Source organism: Pelmatolapia mariae, linkage group LG16_19 (assembly GCF_036321145.2).
Source record: "Pelmatolapia mariae isolate MD_Pm_ZW linkage group LG16_19, Pm_UMD_F_2, whole genome shotgun sequence".
Lineage (NCBI taxonomy): Eukaryota > Metazoa > Chordata > Actinopteri > Cichliformes > Cichlidae > Pelmatolapia > Pelmatolapia mariae.
The window spans coordinates 5,709,589-5,726,371 of record NC_086241.1 but is presented as its reverse complement, the minus strand read 5'-3'; the positions used below and the strand labels follow the sequence as shown (position 1 = coordinate 5,726,371).

Genomic DNA, 16,783 nt, shown 5'->3' with positions numbered 1-16,783 from the left:
GTACTGGTCAGTGAGTAGGCTGTAGCATATCGGCTTTTTTCACAATGTCCTGTAGCAACAGACACGCTAATTATGCGAAACTTATGAAACAAATTATATGAATATTTGTCATCTTTGTGTTGGGCAGTGTTGCAGATTTTTTACATTTTACAAATGTTTACTAGGACATTGGAGAGGACTCAGGTTGTGAAACCACACCTGTTGCATGCTGCTTCTCCTCCATCCATGTCATCGTTCTGTCCAGTAACAGTTATTCCCCCATTATGAGCCGCCCCCTTTGTCAGAGTCAGCGCGGTTGTTTTCCTCGACAAAGGTTGTTCTTCGTTTTCCGTGTGGACGATAGTGTGGTGAAGGGGTTCCCCCAAGTCCTCTTGGCTCCCCAAACTAAACTGAGAGAAAGAGGAGGATCAGTGAGGGGGAGGCATATATAAATCTGGCTATACGTAGTAAAACCATAATCAAAACCACAGATAATTCTCTTTTGTTTAAGTATTAATGTCACAATCATCTTATCAGCAGCTCAGGTACATGAGTGGATTTTGCAAAAGTTACACTGTATAAGTCACATTTTACCTGTGGCTGGACCTCAGGGAGCTCTGTGGGAGTGACAGCCACCCCTTGCCCTTCGGTCTCCGACTCTGCCTCTTCCTCATCTACCTCGTGTATGGTAGGCGTAACGTCAGAAGGCGGCAGTGAGGTCTTTTTTTTCCTGCGCTTCTTTTTGCGCCTCTTCTCCATGCTGTGTACCCTCTTCCGTAAACGCTGGGGCACAGGCAGGTGAGTGGACAAGGGGTGGTGCATATGGTGAAATGTGTGTCTGTGATCTGTGTCAAAAAGAGGCCATGATATCAGATGGTTTATTCACATCAGCTGGCTGAGCAGCTCATTCCATATCACGTGAAATGCTTTTTCTTTGGTGATGTATACAGACTTCCCAGCTGCACATCCATGACATCAATCGCTCACTCCAACAGCTCAAAGGGGCTTTATTGGATTGCAGTCCGATGAATGTGGAGGCCATTTGGGTACAGCGAACTCACCGTCATGATCAAGAAACCAGACAGAAATAATCTGAGCTTTGTGATACATTATTTTTCACAAAGCAGCCATCAGAAGATGGGTACACTGTGGTCATAACTGGATGGGAATAATCAACAACAATAGTCTGGAAGGTTGTGGTGTTCAAACAATTGCCAGTTGATAATAAGGTTTTCAAGGTATTCCTAGAGAACATCCCCCACAGCATTACACCACCACAAGCAGCCTGAACTTCTAGGATGGATCCATGATCAAATTCACTCACACTACAATCCAAGTGTTGTAGCAGGAATCAAGATTCATCAGGCAACATTTTTTCCAGTCATCTGTTGCCCAGTTTTAGCAAACCAATGTGAATCGCAGCCTCAGTTTCCTTTTCTTGGCCAACAGGAGCGGCACCCAGTGCGGTCTTCTGCTGCTTTAGCCCATCTTCTACAAGGTGCAATATGTTGTGCATTTACAGATGACATTCTGCATACTGTGGTTATCTGAGTTAATTTTGCCTTCCTATAAGCAGCAGTCTGACCATTCTCCTCTGACAATTTCCAGTGTAAATTAATTCTGCACAGGTTAAAGTCATGGGTACTCCACAGAATGACAGCGGTACCATGAGGGGATGTTTTTATTCTTAGCTACCTCACACATTTCAGCCTGTCTGAAAAACTCCTATACTTATTATCGACTTCTCCCCAAACAATTTCTAACTGGGATTCAGCTCAGCAGAATGCACAACAGTTTAAAGAGTATTGGGATGGGACTTCTTATAGTTTGTATTTGGCTAAAAGGGTATATACATTATATGAATATTTTTTACCTTTTCTAGCCATTTACAGTGATAGATATCACAGAAAGTCATAAAAATAAAATGCAGACGTTATTCTTTTTCTGAAAAACTATCGTCGCCAAACGTGTTGAAAAACTTTCACTAAAATCACTAATTAGCATTATATTTGCATTTTTCCTCGTTTCGTTGTTTCTCTCCTACTCTCTGTGCCCACACAGGCTGCAGCCTATATTGTCATACCACCAACAGACATATTGTTCTGTTTCTTTTCAGGCAATGAAAAGTTGCAGACTGAAACTGCACTTTTAATCAACAATTGCTTCCAAGTAATTTCCAAGCGGCAGCAGTGTGCTAATGTGAGCTGTGAGCTTCTGTTGTTGGAAACTTTAAGGAGAACCTCAGAACGAGCTGGGTGAGGGTTGCACACAGTTAAAGAGGGAGAGTGATGACAGAGTTCTGTGGCCAGTCTTAGAGAAGAGATGGAAACGCTGGCAAGCTATAAGGAATAATGGGTTATGTAAAGCTTTGAAAATATATGGATGTACTTAAAAAAGCTGATATACCAGCCAGCCTTAGGACTACTTATTGTTTGCTTGGGCCAAGACTTTGAATTCCTTTGAATATCAAACATGCAGTGTAAAAACAGTGCAACTTTCAGTTCAGAAACTCTTCCTTTAATTCCTAAGACACTAGAAAGACATAACTAAAACACTCTTTAACAAACACCAAAGGAAAGCAGCTCCATCTTTACCAATATTATCTCCTGTCAGGTGGTAGCCGTCAGCTAATCTCTTGAAAGCTAATCCAGCCTTTAACTCAACATACCCAATATATGGTGCCCTGCTTTGATCTAATCTCTTACCACAACGGACAGGGTCAGGATCAGCTGGGATACATGTGTATTTACAGTACAGGATATTTCAGCACTGATGATTGTTATGATGCCAATGCTGCCCAGCTAGCAACAGTAAAAGATTTTTTTTAAAGCACTGTAGAAAAATCGACATTATGTGCATTGTCACATAATGTGGCATTGTCTTATTTCTTGCATAGTTGTATATATGTATATTTTTTCATTTTTATTTCTATTGTTTGCACCTTTGATCCAGGAGGATGATATTTCATCCCACTGTATACTTGAGTGCACATTGTAGGGTTGACGATAAACATCGACTTGTCTTGACATTGTTTCATTTCAGTGTATCTTAAATTGTAGTCTTCAGTGTACAGAGTGTATAGGTACCAGCAGCAATGGCTGCAGTGACTCCAGCCATGCTCCCAAAAGTATAGGACAAATGTGTCTATCATATAGACACATGCTGTACGTCCAGAGGGGGACACATTAAATAGGCACTTTTAAATTTTATTTGTAAAATTTCATATTCAGTCATGTATTTTAAGATTTACAATAAGCTTCTATGTCCATTACTTTAAAAAATACAGCCTTTTGAAATTCTTACGGATACATCCTGTAATTTGTTTGGACAGAGTTGCAACTTTTCCTCTGTAAAACATTTTGTGATTGTTTCCTTGTCTTGAAAAGCTCTATATAAATACTTTGTTCACAAAATCTAGTAAATAGTTCAAATAAGTGCGCAGTGCTCAATTCTAAGATAACTGTACATGGTAGAAATTCATACACAGTGTACAGAGTGCACTGCAGATAAAGCTGATGGATACCACATGACAGGAGTACTGCAACATGGCTGCTGGTGCCAGACGGTCTAGTCTCAGTATTTCAGTAACTGCTGATCTGCTGGGATTTTCCCACACAACCATCTCTGGGGTTTACAGCATCAGCTCTCTGGGTGAAAGGGCCTTGTTGATTCTTGCTGATAGGAAGACAACAGTAACTCAACAAAAACCACTTGTCATAACCAAAGGATGCAGAAGAGCATCTCTGAATGAACAACACATTGCAGATGGGCTACAGCAGCAGTAGACAACACCAGGTGTCAGTCCTGTGAGCTGAGAACAGTGAACTGAAGCTACAATTTGCAAAGGTCACCGAAAATGAACAACAGAAGATTTAAAAAATGTGGCCTGATGAGTAGCCCTAAACCAAAATAAAATAAATATAGAAATGCTAATGAAAATGAGTTTTGGCCAGTAATATAAAAACAAATCCAAAATATCAAATTCGACATTTGACTGCATTCTTGTCCCAGTGGCTTCTTTTGTTTGTGCAAGTGAAGCTATACTATCATGTGTACACGTGTGCACGGCAGCTTTGCTTACACTCAAAGTCTTTCTCAGTGTAGTGTCGCCCCATCCTGTCTCCACTGGTAGAAGCAGAGTCACTGATGATGTCTGCAAAGCGCTCCACGGACAGAGCTTTCTCCCAGTTCTCTTCCTCCTCTTCTTCCTCCTGGTCCTCCACGCTTCCATCCTCATCTTCCTCTTCCACCCTTACCTGGACAAGAGTACAAATACTTTCAGTAAAGACAAAAAAGGATGATTGACTGCATGGCAATAACCGTAACTCATATATCCAAAGGCCACTCTTGCCCCCTGACATTGAACCTCGGCTTTAACAAGAAGTTTTTCCAGTTTGTTATAAAATCTATAGGTGATACATGAAATGTGTTACCCTGATTACTATATTGTATATGCTAGCAAAGTGGGAAATCTAACTGGACAGTTCTTTAGCACGACACACTCATCAGAAACAGCAGCCACATCAGGGGAACATTCATGCTAAATGAAAGTGTAATGCTAATCTGGGATGAATGCAAAACAAATAATTATTTTTGCTACTATTTTATATGGAAAGTAGCTCTGCTGTTTCTATTTCCAGACATGATTTGCACTCAAGCCAAAGATTTCTTTTTGCTGTTAAAAAACAAAACAAAACAAAACAAAACAAAACATGTGATTGTATTTTAAAATAATTCTACATCATCAGAATAGGAACACAGCGACTTTATATTCACTGTTACATGCACAGAGGACATCAAATCAATACAACAAAGTGCTAAGCAGCAAAGAACTAATGCACTAGAGAGCCCCTGGAGACAGTGAAGACTGATGGGAGTGTCCTGCCTCAGCTATTTGGTGCTTGTGATAGGTCAGAATCACTGGCACATGCTGCTTCCTCTGCCTCAGATTGGTGCTGGCACAGTGCGTACTTTGGCTACCGTTCAGTGGTCTCAGATTGCTCTGTGCCAGGGCTCCATTACTTCCTAATTACCAGCAGGATGAAGGGACAGGATGCATTTAATGATCCAAGCTACCTATCTACACAAGGCTGAGGCAGATGTAGCTAGGCAGAATAAAAGAAAGGGTTGTTTTTTTTTTAAAGTGAGTGAGCAGTGAATGCCTTGTTTTTACTGCATGTCCAGCTCAATTTTGTTCATGGTTTAATGTGCTCTGTGTTCCAATGAGTCAATTTCCCCATTCACTTCCTCATTTCCTTCACCTGCTCTGGTGAGGGCTATTCGTCAGAGTAAGACCCTGAATTTAATAGTCCCGACATATTGCAACAGGGAACAATATTCTAGGGAGAGTTTACTACAGACAAGAGGCCTAACTCTTTCATGTTAGCTTTGAAGTCAGATGAGGTGGAAGGACACAGGAGGTGGGCCACCCCAGCCCAGGTGGTGACGGTGTGATACGTACAGGAATAGAATCACACACAATGGCGTACAGTGATTTGAAATATTGTATACTTTAAGTACTTTATGCCCAAATGGAAATCAGATCTATTACACTAAAAAATGAAAAAATCAGGAATGTATATTCGCCCTGTTTGCTAAAGGGTGCCATCACTGTGGGTTACAATCTACTGTCTGTAGATGTAATATTTCATGAAAATTCAAAATCTCTGTGGCTGGTTTGGCCACTTTGAACCAATTAAAATGTAAAGAAGCTTAAATTAAAAAAGTCCAATCAACACAGCTGAGATCCTCTCTAACCTTTACTTTATAAACCGCCCGACATCTACTACAATATTAATATTTCATAATTTGTGGTATGGTGAGCCAGAGATGCATTTAAATATTTATCAGCGGCTGACTACTGTTCAGGAGGGCGTATGTGGGGCTGTGTTTGCTTTGTGTGAGAGGATTAAGTGTACTCATGTTAGTGAAAGCCATTGGGGTTCTGTACGCGCATTTCAGTTATGAAGTTACAAGGTGAATCAGGATTACTGTGAGGTCAGTTATAAATGATAAACTACTGTAAAGCAATTTGGATTATGTTACATGTGTCTGTGAAGGTTCTCAGTCATCCAGGTCATCGTAGTCTAAGGAGCTTCGAAAGAAAAGCGTCTGGACTTCTTTAAGTTGCTTGAAGACGTTTCACCTCTCATCTTCAGTTCTATGAGCAATTAGTGGAGAGTCCCAGATTTTAAGCCCTTTGGGAGTGTCCCCAAGAGGGTCGTGGACCCCCTATTGATCCTCTGCCTAATCACACGAGCCAAGGTGTAAAAACAGGTGTGGGCCACAATCAGCCAAGGTTTCGGGTGAACCCATTGTGAAGCCTAGCTCCAATGAGGTCATATGGCCCAGGATGTGAGTGGGTATTAAGGTGTCTGCGAAGGGATCTCAAAACCGGATTATAGATGGCACACAGTTGGTGTCGTAAGCCACCGCCTCTGTTCAAAGATGGTCGCTCACAGTGGACATAGAAGCTTCTTTCACTCCTCTAAAGGACAAAGGTCACTCTTTCCAGGATGCCAATGTTCACATTTTGGACAGAGAAGACAGATGGTTTGAAAGAGGAGTGAAGGAAGCTATCTTAAAGATCTTAAAAGAAAAATATCACATCTCATCCATCCATCCATCCATAATGGACATGCTTAAAGCAGCACGCCTATTAGATGTCCAGTAGAAACCTGATCTGATGCCAGAACTATCTTAACTGTCCACTTTTAACAGCTGTACTCAGAGCCCTTGTTGAATGACCAAACTCTTCACCCGAAGTACACAAGTACTTCTATCTTTGAGGTAATATACTGCAATAGTTCATTCAAGTAAATTATTTAAGTTTTTAAATGCAAACAGAGATCGCAGCATGCACTGTTTGACTGTCACAACTATACAAGGAAAAACAGCATGCATGATGGGAACTTTCTGTCTTTAATGCACGTTAAATTAGATCTTCCTTGTTTCTTCTCACAGTAATGAAAACTAAGTTAACCACGATGAAGCTTCATATTAAATTAGCGTCCTACCATTGTACATGTATTATCTAATGAAGTCATAGAGAGCAGCAGGTTCACAGGTTGTATTTGTAAAAAATTTTTTAAAATAAAATAAAAAAGGATGTCACATTAGTTGTATCAAAATATGTGTTTACGTGAAAGAAAATAAAGCGGAGTTGAATAAATTAGCAAATGTGAGATGAATGAGTACACATCAGCTACCGAAGCAACCATCAAAGAAACAAAGACTTTGAATAAACTTTGGTTTTGGCTTATAAAAGTTGTAGCCAGGCCTTGCTTATACAACATTTAGGATATTGGAAAACACCATTGGACACTAAATTTAAAATATAAAATGAACCTTTTACTAATTAAAACACAGGCGGATAAAAATATTTAGCTCTTTAAAATTCTTCTCTTTGTGTTTCCTCGCAGAGTGCTCCTCTTTCTGTTGCTTCCTCCTTTTATTTGGCGTGCCGTGTTTAAAGCGGTTTCCCTCTCGCTTAAAGCCGGGCCTCTTTGATTTAAGGAGCTGGCACGCTTCCCAGGAAAACAAATCACAACTAACATAAATATCAGCATCAGTGTTTTGCTTTTCTTTTCACTGCACAGCTGATGTTTATGAGCAATTATTTCAAACTGAACAGTTTGCATAAATATGATGTTTTGAAATAAAATGAGGGATGGTGAGCTCTACTCAAATATGGTTCAATTATTGCATGCACCCATAAGCCTTATGAGCCTAATTACTTCTGTTAACTTCTATAGAGTCCCTGTAGAAAACAGCAGCCCATTTAGTCCATTTATAACTGCAACATGCTATCAAATAGAAATATTCAACATATGTTGCGTTATCTTATACATATGCCCACGTTGTAGTATAGAATTGAAATTTTTGAACAATACGATGCCACACAGTATCAGTTTCAGGTTGAAGGTGTACTTGGAACCCTTTTGGTGAAACCTTCAATTAAAGTTTACTACAGAGAGGACAAACTGACAGCACTGCAACCAAGCCAGTGATCCTTTTACATAGTAAGCACTTAAAATAAGAACTTCAAATAACTGAAGACCAAGCTAATAAAGAGATACCACTGATTTGTCAATTTAACATTTAAATGCAACGCAACTGATTACCAAAGCTGGACACTTGTTTTCCTGGGGCTGTCAAAGAGTACAATGTAAATCTAAGGACAAAAAGAAAATGTCTGCAACAAGTCATCATGGTTTGGTTTTTTTATGTAGAAGTTTCAAAAATGTGGCAAATAAAAATGATAGAATTTAACCAGTGTTAGGTAAGTCACTTTAAAAAAGTAATTAATTACTAATTACTAATTACTTAGTCAATATTGTATTTAAAATACTTATCTAATTACTGTGTCAGAAAAGTAACTTAATTACAAAATAAGGAATTAAACTAAATACTTCTTAAAATCCCTATAAATCTTGAGTGGACAAACAATAGAAATTAAACTCTTTAAATAATAAATAATTTTTTTTTAAAGACGGAGACTCTACAGCAGCGGTCCCCAACCTTTTTTGCACCACGGACCGGTTTGTGCCCGACAATATTTTCACGGACCGGCCTTTAAGGTGTCGCGGATAAATACAACAAAATAAAACTAGTACCGGTACAGAAAAAAAGAAGATTTATTCATAACACACGTGAAAAGACCCAGGAAAACCGAGTTAACGAAAAAAACGATAACAAAATAACGCTAAAAACCGATCAAAACCCTGAAAACCATACATTTCACAGCCGAGTCTCAACTCTCACCGCCCGGTACCAAATGTATGGGCTCAAAATGTGGTCATAAATATTTTGTACTTGTAAATCAGTTTTGTACTTGTAAAAAGAATTTGTGTGTGTGTAAAAAAGATTTGTGTGTGTGTAAAAAAGATTTGTATGTGTGTAAAAAAGATTTGTATGTGTAAAAAAGATTTGTATGTGTAAAAAGGATTTGTGTGTGCGTAAAAAAAGATTTGTGTGTGCGTAAAAAAAGATTTGTGTGTGGACTTAGCCAAAAAAAAACCTGCAAGTTACAAGTACGAATTTTGACCCTATTTTTCTTCCTTTCATCTGATTGGTCAATGTCATGTCAATCACAAATGTAACAATCCAATGAGAGAACAGATGGACTGCAGGTCCTTGAAGGGAATAAATGCCCTTTAACATTCCAAACCAGTGTTTTCCTTCATCACCACGAAGGAAAACAGTCTGTGGTCGTCCGAGTTTGGTGATTTTTGTGTCACAGGTCTACGTGCTTAATACAGGGACTTCCACAGCCTTTTCAACAGCGCTGCGGACCGCGGGGACGGGCAGTGTTTTGGAAATGACAGTCTTCATTACAAAGCTTTCTTCGTTATGAATTAGCATACATGTGTTTATTGAACATTTGAAGAACTAGCAAAAAAACAGAAACTCTTGTAGAGGACATAAAGTCAGAGATAGAAACGACAAGGAGCAGGTGCATCTAGTACAGGTAGAGCTGCTGCAAAAACCCACAGAGCCCAGCAGCCAGCGCAACAAATTCTGGATCCTTTGCTTTTAGTTAGCAGTTAGCATTAGCAGCACATCCTGTGTCCGATGTGAAAGGACTTTTATGCTGCGCACTGTGACTCACAGCAATGGTCCCGGGTCAGCCCTGACTTTGTGTTAAACTAATCCTAAAGTAATAATGGTATTTCTAACCACTGACATACCACAATTTATCCTTTCAACAGCTGCTGAAAGTTAGGGGACCTAGCTGCTATCGGATATTTATATAGAGATCCTCCAGCTTCAAACTGTATTACCCTTCAAGGACCTGCAGTTCAAAAAAGTGCCCCTCCGACAGCCAAACCCATCTGTTCTCTCATTGGATTGTTACATTTGTGATTGACATGACATTGACCAATCAGATGAAAGGAAGAAAAATAGGGTCAAAATTCGTACTTGTAACTTGCAGGGTTTTTTTTGGCTAAGTCCACACACAAATCTTTTTTACGCACACACAAATTCTTTTTACACGTACAAATCTTTTTTACACACACAAACAAATCTTTTTTACACATACAAATCTTTTTTACACACACACACACAAATTCTTTTTACACATACAAATCTTTTTTACACACACACAAATCTTTTTTACACATACAAATCTTTTTTACACACACACACACAAATTCTTTTTACACATACAAATCCTGATTTACAAGTACAAAACTGATTTACAAGTACAAAATATTTATGACCACATTTTGAGCCCATACAAATTACTCACGGGTTGGGGACCGCTGCTCTACAGTACGCAGCGGTAGCATCTCTTCCACAATATAGCCTGCAATCATTTTTTAAGCTCACCTTCAGACGCTTTCTGTGCTGCTGAAGTAAAATCAAGTTTTGCCTGCTTAGCAGGAGTTGCCGCGGTGTTATCCATGGATGATGAACAAGGATCACTCAGAAGTGTTCGTCTATGCTCTGGTGTCAGGCGCTTCAGTAGATTACTCGTGCTATTAACAGCAGCCGATAGTTTTTTCTCCCCAGGACATAGCTTACATATTACTGTAATATTCTTGTCTGCTTGTTTCAGAAAAGTGAAGAGACGGGAATATGTCCATTTCATAAAAAAACAACAAGCTTCAGCCGAGTCCGACATCTTCCGCTATGCAGCAAACTGGCGCGAAATGACGTGCAGCTGCACTACAGCGATGTTAAAGCGGCAGAGTTTACTTCTACGTTTAGAAGATAAATTATTGAAATTAAATAATGATATTCAGCAAATTTAATTATTTTACAATGTAACGCAAGTACATTGTAAGTAACTGTAATTAAAATACCTAAAAATGAACAGTAATTAGTTACTCTACTTTTTCAGTGGAAAAGTAATTTAATTACAGTAACGCGTTACTTAGTTACACGTTACTTAGTAACGCGTTACACCCAACACTGAATTTAACTAGGTTTTTCCATGCTGCACCACATATGAAACATCACTGTTAGCGTTGAGAAAAAAACTTAGATACATAAGCAAAAGGTGCAATGTAAATATAAGAAATACAATAAATTACAGGAGTGCAGCATCCCACATTACCACCATATGATGATCAATGCTGTTAGCAGCAATGTGCATTGCCCCATCAACATGCACTCCAGAGGTGATCGGGTCTTTGCAACCGTAGCACCTAGACTCTGGAATAACCTCCCTGCTCATATTCGTTGGCCATTATCTGGCATGTTGTGTTGTCACCTTTATTGTTTCTTGCCCTGTTCCTTCTTAACTGTTTTGTTCTCATTGTCTCATGCTCTGTCTGACTGTGAAGCACTTTGGTCAACTCAGTTGTTATTAATATGTGCTATAGAAATACATTTTGATTGATTTGATTGATGTGCCTTAAATTGCAAGAAACAAAAATGCCTGACTACTAGTAGTTGTGGTCCACTGACAACCACTTTACTTTATAAACCAGGACCTATGCTGTGTTGTTTCAGCCAGTTCACACCTCCAGTGAACATGTCAAAGTGTCCCCCAGTAACCCTAAACCACACCTGCCTCCATTAGAGAGTGAATGTGTATGTGGTGGTTAGAAGTGTTTAAAGGTATAGAATAAAATACTGTATACATGTATGTGTAAATGGGTGAATGTGGCTTACAGTAAAAAGCGCCTTGAGTGCTCACTAAGCATAGAAAAGCTTGGTATAAATAACAGTCCATTTACCATTCACGTTAGAGAGCAACACCAGTGGTCTCTGTGGCAACGGAGACCATTGGGCTTTGCTTTCATATGATTCATACACACATGCCCTCACACTAAACCACAAAAACAAAGTCTCGACTAGCAGAATCAATCAGACTATAGGAGACTAAAACCTGTGCAGAGAAGCCGCTCCGTCTCACTGCAGAGGCTCCGTCTGTGTATTTGAACACAGAGCTGACAAGTGATTGAAGGTAGAAAAGAGTCTACTCTTTGCAGCCAATCGTTTAGCCTGTTATTTCCATCAAACTACAATATGTTACATGCACTTTGGAGGACACAGTTCCCGCTGTGCATAATGACACATCACCTACTTAGATGATAGAACTGTTTTTCCCTGACAACACCGGCTCTTCTGTTTCGCTTGAAGCAAAGCTACAAAGCATTGTGCAAAGCAGGACATGGAGCATTTTCCACAGACCCGAGGGTGACTCATCACTGCTTGGAGAAATTGGAAGTAACAATTTAGTCTTCAAGCCATTTCAGTGCTCTTTTCACTCCAGATAATCATCTTGCTATTGTGTAAGGAAATGCTATCGCTCAAAATATGAGCAAGGATGTACATCGAGCCACACCAGAGTCTAAACAGCAGGATTTTATGACAAAAGTCAACTCATTAATTGAATCTCTGCAATTTGCTCAACTTCAATGAACTCTGATATGCAAATATGGTCTGCTCATTATCCATTTATGACCTTGGATTGAACAGTTTTAAGAATTTAAACAGAGAAGGCAACTGAGCTTATTATCAGTTTTGCATAATCCAACTAATTTCCTCTGTCAAACTATAAACTGCTCCACCAAAAGTAATTGTAGACCACTATAAGAGCAGATGGTGCAAATATGTCTCCTGAGTACAATGGGTCTTGTGCTGGCATGTTTCTGGCTGGCTAGTACGAACAATAGCAGTTAGTTTATCAATGGACTGTCAGCTAGTCCTGTAACATTGGTGCATGCGGCCGAGCTTATGTTAATTTAAAATGTTATTGTTTGTTGCCATATGGCGAAAATATAAACAATGCCTTTGGAAATATTGGAAACAAGCCCTTTGTTTTCGGTACACATGGTGCTTCAAAGGGCAGCGTTAGCCTGAGGATGACAGAACAGTAACGTCCAAATGCTTCCGACTGAATTAACAGATCCAAGTAGAAAATATTCAAAACAACAACAAATATTATGTTTTATTGCCTACTGTACACCATTATGGATATGGAAATATCTGCAGGCATTGCTCTCTGGTCAAAACAAGTGTTCTGGCAGCTAACTGGTGTGAAAGTGTGAACTGGAGATGTTGCAGCTAAGAACTGACTTAACACCAACTCAAACAAATAATTTCATGGCTATCTGTCAAACAATCATGTGAAGGCTTGTTTTCTCACTTAGCTTTCTGATCTCAAGCCGCACTCGCTAACAACACTGAAGTTTCTGGAGACCTCCTCCTGTAGCTTTAAAGGAACACGACTCCATTGTACAAGCTGCTATAATAACGTCTGCTACACAACACTTTTCTTATTCTGCATGTCAAACTCTATTTCATTTAGACCAGTTTGCTTCACTGGAATGTACTTCCTTTATTCTCCAATGTAAACTAACATTCCAGGTTTAAAACAGCAAATTATACCAATCAGGCATCACATTATGACCATTGATATCTGAAGTGAATGACACTGATTATCTCTGCATCATGGCAGCTGTTACTGGGTTGGACATTTTAGGCCAAGGTAATGCCATCCAGAGTAATAGAGTAAGTAGCTGGTTAGACACCATGTTTCTTTAAGGATTGACCTCAATTCTATCTGAATTTAGAAGCCGAAAATTAGAGATCACGCAGGCCTTTATGTATTTAAGACATTCATGTGGATAGATGAAGCTGGTTATCAGATGCATTGCAATGAAAATGTACAATGTGTCTCGTAATTAGAGCAGGGCGATATGACCAGAAATATTTATCATGATATACATTTGAAAATTTGCAATAATGATATAACTGATGATATAATTGACACTAGACAAAATACTTCACAACTCCACAACTTTATTAGTGCAAAAAAAAAACCATCAATGTATTTTCACTTAAACAAGCAGCTGTTTTTTATCTGCATTAAAGTTATACAAAAAATTAACAGTGCAAATGCAAATTCCTTGCTGACAGTTTAACCAAAAGGCATTTCCAGTGGAAATTGGCCGACATATCCTCAGCATAACCATGTATAATATCCACAAAACTTAAAATGAGGTTATACACACAATACGGTAATATTATGTTGAAGCACAGTACGTATTACTCCGCGAGGCTCCTGCCTACGATAGCCGTAATGCTCCCACAATCCATCAAGCAGTGCCGGTACAATGTTTGGCAACGATAAGAAAATGAAATATCGCGATAGAATATGGGTAAAACGCGCATGCACAGTGCCTTTGTTTTCATACGCACATGGCGGAAAAAGCATGGCGGCAACGGAGAATGAGAAGGGCGAAAGCGGATCGTTGAATGAAACGGATGAACCAGAATTGGTTTGTAAAAATGCTGCAACTTCAGTGGTGTGGAACTGGTTTAGCCTTCGTCCGTCAGATACACAACAAAGCACATTTTTGGTAGAGCATGCTAGCGGGCCGTCGTTATTACCGTGTTTTTTGGAAAATACGGCACACTTAAAATCAATCCTTTGAGTTTTCTGAAAATCGACAGTGCCCCTTATAATCCCGTGTGCCTTATGTATGAATTCTGGTTGTGTTTACTGACCCCGAAACGATTTTATGTGCTACACGGTGCTTGAGAATCTGTCAAATGTTTTAGTACGACTTTGCTAAGCTACAAACCCGCACAGCTTGATGGATTGTCGGAGCATTACGGCTATTGTAGTCAGGAGCCTCGCGGAGTAATACGTACTGTGCTTCAACATAATATTACCGTATTGTGTGTGTATAACCTCATTTTAAGTTTTGTGGATATTATACATGGTTATGCTGAGGATATGTCGGCCAATTTCCACTGGAAATGCCTTTTGGTTAAACTGCCAGCAAGGAATTTGCATTTGCACTGTTAATTTTTTGTATAACTTTAATGCAGATAAAAAACAGCTGCTTGTTTAAGTGAAAATACATTGATGGTTTTTTTTTTTTTTTTGCACTAATAAAGTTGTGGAGTTGTAAAGTATTTTGTCTAGTGTCAATTATATCGTCAGTTATATCGTTATCGCAAATTTTCAAATGTATATCGTGATAAATATTTCTGGTGATATCGCCCTGCTCTACGTCAGAATATGAATGTTAGATAGAAAGCACTAAAGCGTATGAATGGGTTAATGCGGTTGTATAAAGTGCTTCGGAGCTCCAGGACAATAGAAAAGTGCTATATAGGAATCAGTCCATTTAATAGACACATTGATGGTTTGTAGAATGTATGTATTGAAGTTAACACCAAAACTCAAGCACTTCTGATTTAAGGCTTTCTTTTTCAGTGGAGCCAAAGTATCCAAGGTCATACACAGTGAGGATGTAAGACTGTTAACAAGATAACCGACCTCTGTGGGAGTAGAGTTCAGGTACCTGCTCTGCACTGTGTTGGCACATGGCATTGAAAAAGATCAAAGTAAATGAACTGCATCCTTGAAGTTTCAGAAAGACATCTACTGTAATGACATTCATTAACCCCTCCTGTGCAATCCATTATTATATTATTATGCTAACTATCGGTATGTTTATTTTTATAAGAACAGGTTCAGTTTAAGAAAACAATAATTCTTACCTGCTGTAGGTTTATTAACACATCTATGTCAGGGGCATGACCTCCTGTAGCCATGGGGCCCGGCAAGCAGCCAGAGGGTAGAGCAGACCTCTAAAACGTGCAGGGTCCCGCACGGAAGTGGACTAGTGTGGCTGGAATGAGGGGAGACTGGCTATGGAATTGCTGTGAGGAAGATGATGCGGTGGACGTGACTGGACCAACAAGAGTGGTCCAAGAAGTGGGTGACAAAGGTCAAAGTGTTTAGGTGTTGGGGTCAGGTAGGGTTTATATCTTTGGGAGAGGGGAATAAGCAGGAGAGAGAAAGAGGGAAAGAAGGGCTGCACGGCAGGAACCTGGAGGAGGACGGGATCAGCCCTTCTCTTTCACTGCTGGGGATCCAGGAAGCCTTTGGGGTGGCATAACCTGCTGGAGAATGAACAGGGTAGGAGGTTAGCAGTCAGATATGATGGATAGTTTCTCCAGTGACCAAGCACATGTAAGGTTATGCAAATATAATACATAATCACCATATGCTGATGGATAGACACCCAAAGAAACACAGTTATATATAACCACAAAACGTGAATCAGAGAATCTAATTTTAATTTTTTTCCTTTTTTAAAAATTTTGAGGGTTTTTTTCCGCTAGGTAGCTTAGCATAATTACAGGAAGTGGTCCAAATTAAACAATGTTCTGTAAAAAAAAATAACAAAATCCACCTGTAAGCAAGTCTAAAGTTTGCTATTACTGATTATAAAGTGCTTTGAGTGCTCAGAGTAGAAAAGCTTTATATAAGAATGAGTACCACAAAAAGATGTTGGAGGTGTTTGCTTATAGATTGTACTACCTTGTACAAAGACAGGGTAGCTGCTTTGACCTTTTACTGAGCTGGTTGACTTGTACATTATTATTTATGTAAAAGTATATTCAGGTGGTAGCAATGTAATTGACATTATAAAACATGGACGTAGTTTTTGCTCTAGAAAAATGAAGCTACATGAATTTTACTTGAATGTCACTAGATGGCGATAGCTGTGGTTAGAAAAAATACTTAAGGCTATGCTGTTCTGGTGAGTTTATGAGCTCACTAAATTATTTTGGATCGTATTGAATAACAAAAACTCTTTTTTTTGTAAATCATGATCACTAGCCAATGAGCAAGCGGTTATGAGACAAAAAATTGTTAAACTGAAAAAAAGTCTGAAGGTTTGGTCACTGACTCCTTGGCTTTTTATGTCATAATTGAAAATGTGGCCAATAAAAGTATATATCTGAGTGACGGTAATAACATTTAATACGTAAAATGGCATTACGGTAGAATTATTTGTCTTTGGTGTAGTGTGACCTAGATAAG

General features: G+C 39.1%; 1 protein-coding gene across 3 annotated transcripts in view; it reads right to left on the bottom strand.

Moving 5' to 3' along the window:
* Positions 1-16,783, bottom strand: part of slc4a3 (solute carrier family 4 member 3) — a 69,296-nt gene that overhangs the window by 43,275 nt on the left and 9,238 nt on the right. Inside the window, exons 2-5 of one of the 3 annotated variants that reach the window (XM_063497801.1) lie at positions 15,451-15,855; positions 4,061-4,235; positions 574-824; positions 199-389 (exon numbers count right to left, since the gene is read on the bottom strand). In XM_063497801.1, coding sequence (XP_063353871.1) covers positions 199-389; positions 574-824; positions 4,061-4,235; positions 15,451-15,504 — 671 coding nt within the window. In that variant the 5' untranslated portion in view covers positions 15,505-15,855. Of the gene's footprint in view, positions 1-198; positions 390-573; positions 825-4,060; positions 4,236-15,450; positions 15,856-16,783 lie in introns of those variants that run through there. The other 2 variants (XM_063497802.1, XM_063497803.1) reach the window with 2 other exon arrangements.